The following is a 3,726-nucleotide window of genomic DNA, read 5'->3' as shown; positions in this document are numbered from 1 at the left end:
AGCAAAAATTCGCTATGCCTAGACGTGTGTGAGGGAAACTTCGAAAAAAAAGTCTCTCTCAGTTTCAGATTTAAATTCCGCTCAACAGCAAGCTACACGCGCTTTACAATCTTTGTCACTGACCATTAGAAATGTTCCGAAACACCAGCTTTTGGTCTGCTGTAGATAAGACGTATTATTTTTTATCTTATATATTCGCGTTGTCAGTAAAGAGTTAACCAGCACAGAGACACGGAGGGTTAGTAGCTGAATGTGACACCAGGACAGGCGAGTTAGGTTATCTGCCTTGAACGTGACTACGTTTTGGAGAGAATTGAGATAGGAGGGATGGGTAGGGAAGAGGTGGGTAATGGAGAGGGGATGGGAGAGGGGAGGGGATTGAGATAGGAGGGATGGGTAGGGGAGAGGGTAGGGAGGAGAGGTGGGTAGGGGAGAGGGGAGGGAGGAGAGATGGGTAGGGGAGAGGGGAGGGAAAAGGAGGGGAGGGGAGACGGGAGGGAGAAGGGAGAGGAGAGAGAGCAGGGATGGGTAGGGGAGAGGGATGGAGAGGAGAGGGGTGAGACGTTATCCGAGAGGAGAACGACGACATGTGTGCCATGCCTAATCCTGTCTCGGTGTGTCATTTCAGAACTTGCGTACTCGCGTGTTGTGTGTCAATGACGAGCGTGTTCCCTTGTGGGTGTCCGTGGAGATGTGTTGTCATCTGTGTTAGGAGGCAGTGGAATCAGGCGCTCGCCATTTTTTGGGCATGTAGAGTTATTGGTATCATCTTAAAGCTTGTTCATTTGTCTTTTTTTGGATGAAAAAAATATGAATTTATCTTGAATAAAAGTCGAGATATTTGCGAATGAAGGAGATGGGGGTCACCTATTTTCAGAGGTAAAATTAGTGAGAAAATGGCCGCCAAAGATTAGTTATTTCCGTAGCTTAAGAGTTCGTTGTAACGGAAAATTTGTATTTTTTGTTAATCGACGTTTTTCTGAAAAATCCTCACAGAAATGAGTTCTTTAATGGGCATGAAAGGTGTTGAGCCAAAAAACAAAAATTTTATTAAAAGTTCACAAGCCTGCGAGAAAATGCAAGTTTCTTCACGTTGATTATTTTGACAAGAGCCTGATTCCACCACGCTGCCTCACTTATGGAGTGATTGGTATCATTTTACCCTCTCCGTACGCCCTGGGGGTCATCCTGTCCCCCCGGGGTTGTATTCTTCACATTTTAGTATACTTCTAGTACGAATATCTCTTTGGAACTTTCAGTATTTGTCGAAAAATCATTTTGACAGACTTCTATGCAAAGCGTACAGATCGGATTGGCGAGTTAATTTCCTCTTTGGAAAGTGGTGGTACAGAGCATCCCACGTCGTATGGGTATGATAGTAAAACACGACGTACGGATAGGGTTAAGTGGTGGCACAGAGTTCCCAACGTCGTATGGGTATGATAGTAAAACACGACGTACGGATAGGGTTAAAGACTGTTCGTTTGTCTTGCTTTTGATGAAAATCTCACTCGTCTATCTTGAACAGAAATCGCGATATGTAAATGAAAGAGGTAATGGTCGCCTGGTGTCAAAGTTGAACTTCGCGAGAAATGGTCGTCAAAGTTTGGTGACTTACAAACCCTGAGTGTCTTTGGAAACGAAATATTTCCTTGTGCCTTTGATCAGCCTTTTCAGTAAAAAAAAAATGAACACAGAAATGACGGATGGACTTCAAAATAACAGATGTTGAGCCGGGGAAAAATCGGTGCGAATTGCACGGTGGGCGGTCGAGTAGAGTTTTACAGCAACTTACAAGTGCAACCACAGCAACAGGGACTGCCTCTCCCGTGTGGGTGTGTTCATCCACAGCAACAGGGACTGCCTCTCCCGTGTGGGTCTGTTCATCCACAGCAACAGGGACTGCCTCTCCCGTGTGGGTGTGTTCATCCACAGAAAGCGCTGCTCTTGAGAAATCTCATACGGCGTAGATCTGTCGTCCTGATCTCTCCTCCTTCTTTTTTGTGTGTTTGTTATTCTCTTGTAACATCTCTAATCTTCTGCACAAATATGACTGTATTGTGTTGCAAGTGCCGTTAAACTCCTATTAAAACAAACAGACCTTATTGTGTCGCAAGTGCCGTAACACTCTTACAAGAACCCAAAACTCATGATTCCCGCCATTGTTGCCCTCCCCAGGTTCTGCCCAGGATGGTGGGGAAGTCAGGGAGCCGGGAGACAGAGGAGAGGCCGTTCCTTCCTCCCTGCCGAGTGTGTGGAGACAGGGCAGCCGGATTCCACTACGGAGTCAACACCTGTGAGGCCTGCAAGGTGAGTCAGCTAAAGCAATAATACATAGTTGATAGATAGCATTTGTATAGCGCAAATCCCCGCTCAACAGCAAGCTTTATGCGCTTCACAATCTATACTATTACCCCAGCAGACCTGAGAGCATTCTGAAACAACCTCAACTTCCTGGGAAGCATACAGTGCAAGCGGCCCTTTATAGGCGCTAAAACACTAACATACTGACAAGATCTTTCGCTGTCTATGGCCGGGTACCCATTCCCACATGGGTAAAGTGAGGAAAATTCGTGTAAAGTGTCTTTCCCAAGGACACAACGTCGGGCTCGCGACTCGAACCCCCGAACCCAAAACCTCACGATTACAAGTCCGGTAGCCTAACCACTAGGCCATCGACGATCATTCGATCAATCGATCAATTAATCAGTTATTCAGTTGATTGATCAACCGATGAATGAATCAATCAGTCAGTCAACTGACCAACCAATGGGTCAAATGTTTATGCAGTCAGCCATTCAGTCAGTCAAAAAATAAGTAAATAAATAAATATATTGATGAATCGAGAAAGAAGGAAAGAAAGAAAGAAAGCTATGAATATAATAATTGACTTAATGAATGAATGAATAAATGAGTGAAACACCCAAACACGGTCTAACAAACGAACAAGTAACAAACAAGCTCACTAATGTGAGTTGTTGGCGGGTGTTCTTGAGTATTTTCCCCCTTCTTTTCTGTCAAATATCTATCTTCCTTTAAATCTACCCTCCTTGTTTTTTTTCATTATATGTGAAGGGTGCTGACTAAATGAGTTACTTCTCGGATTCAAGCCCTATGGAAATGCTACATCACACTTATAGGTGAAGTTTTTACAATATATAAGTATGAAATAATATAAGGCATGTTATTCTGAAAGAATATAACATCAACAGAAAATCTACAAATTTGACCCTAGTGTTGATTTTTGTCAAATATCTCTCTTTGTGGATTGTGAGAGGTAACTCATTTTGTCAGCACGCCTCGTATATCCCATTTATGTTGTAATTGTCTTAAAACTCTTTACTAAAAACCCAACTAAAATTCACGAAGAAGACATAAAAACGATTGAAGATTATGTATGTTGTGAAAGAAGAAGCAAACCGCACTACGACTCAGAGCACCTGCTAAGCACCCACTATTTCATCTCTTTTGTCTTCCCCTGTCAGGGTTTCTTCCATCGCAGTCTGCGGAGATACAAAGAGTACAAATGTCGGGCGAACCGGACTTCTGGTTACTGCGACTACAAGCCTGGCAAGCGGAAGTCATGCCAGTACTGTCGCTTTCAGAAGTGTCTCAATGCTGGCATGTCTAAAGATGGTTAGTTCTGGAGGGGTTGATTGTGTGTGTGTGTGTGTGTGTGTGTGTGATGTGTGTGAGTGTTTGAGCGCGCGCGCGTGTGTGTGTGTG

General features: G+C 44.0%; 1 protein-coding gene across 1 annotated transcript in view; it reads left to right on the top strand.

The window, feature by feature from the left end:
- LOC101862164 (acetylcholinesterase-like) overlaps positions 1 to 3,641 on the top strand; it is a 91,318-nt gene extending 87,677 nt beyond the window's left edge. Inside the window, exons 6-8 of the mRNA XM_035973790.1 lie at positions 1,852 to 1,915; positions 2,179 to 2,310; positions 3,486 to 3,641. Of these exons, the coding sequence (XP_035829683.1) occupies positions 1,852 to 1,915; positions 2,179 to 2,310; positions 3,486 to 3,641 (352 nt within the window). The remainder of the gene's footprint in view (positions 1 to 1,851; positions 1,916 to 2,178; positions 2,311 to 3,485) is intronic.
- The last annotated feature ends 85 nt before the right edge of the window (positions 3,642 to 3,726 follow it).

This window comes from Aplysia californica, unplaced genomic scaffold (assembly GCF_000002075.1).
Source record: "Aplysia californica isolate F4 #8 unplaced genomic scaffold, AplCal3.0 scaffold00030, whole genome shotgun sequence".
Taxonomy (NCBI): Eukaryota; Metazoa; Mollusca; class Gastropoda; order Aplysiida; family Aplysiidae; genus Aplysia; species Aplysia californica.
Note: the sequence above shows the minus strand (reverse complement) of the source record. Positions and strands in the feature narration are given on the sequence as shown.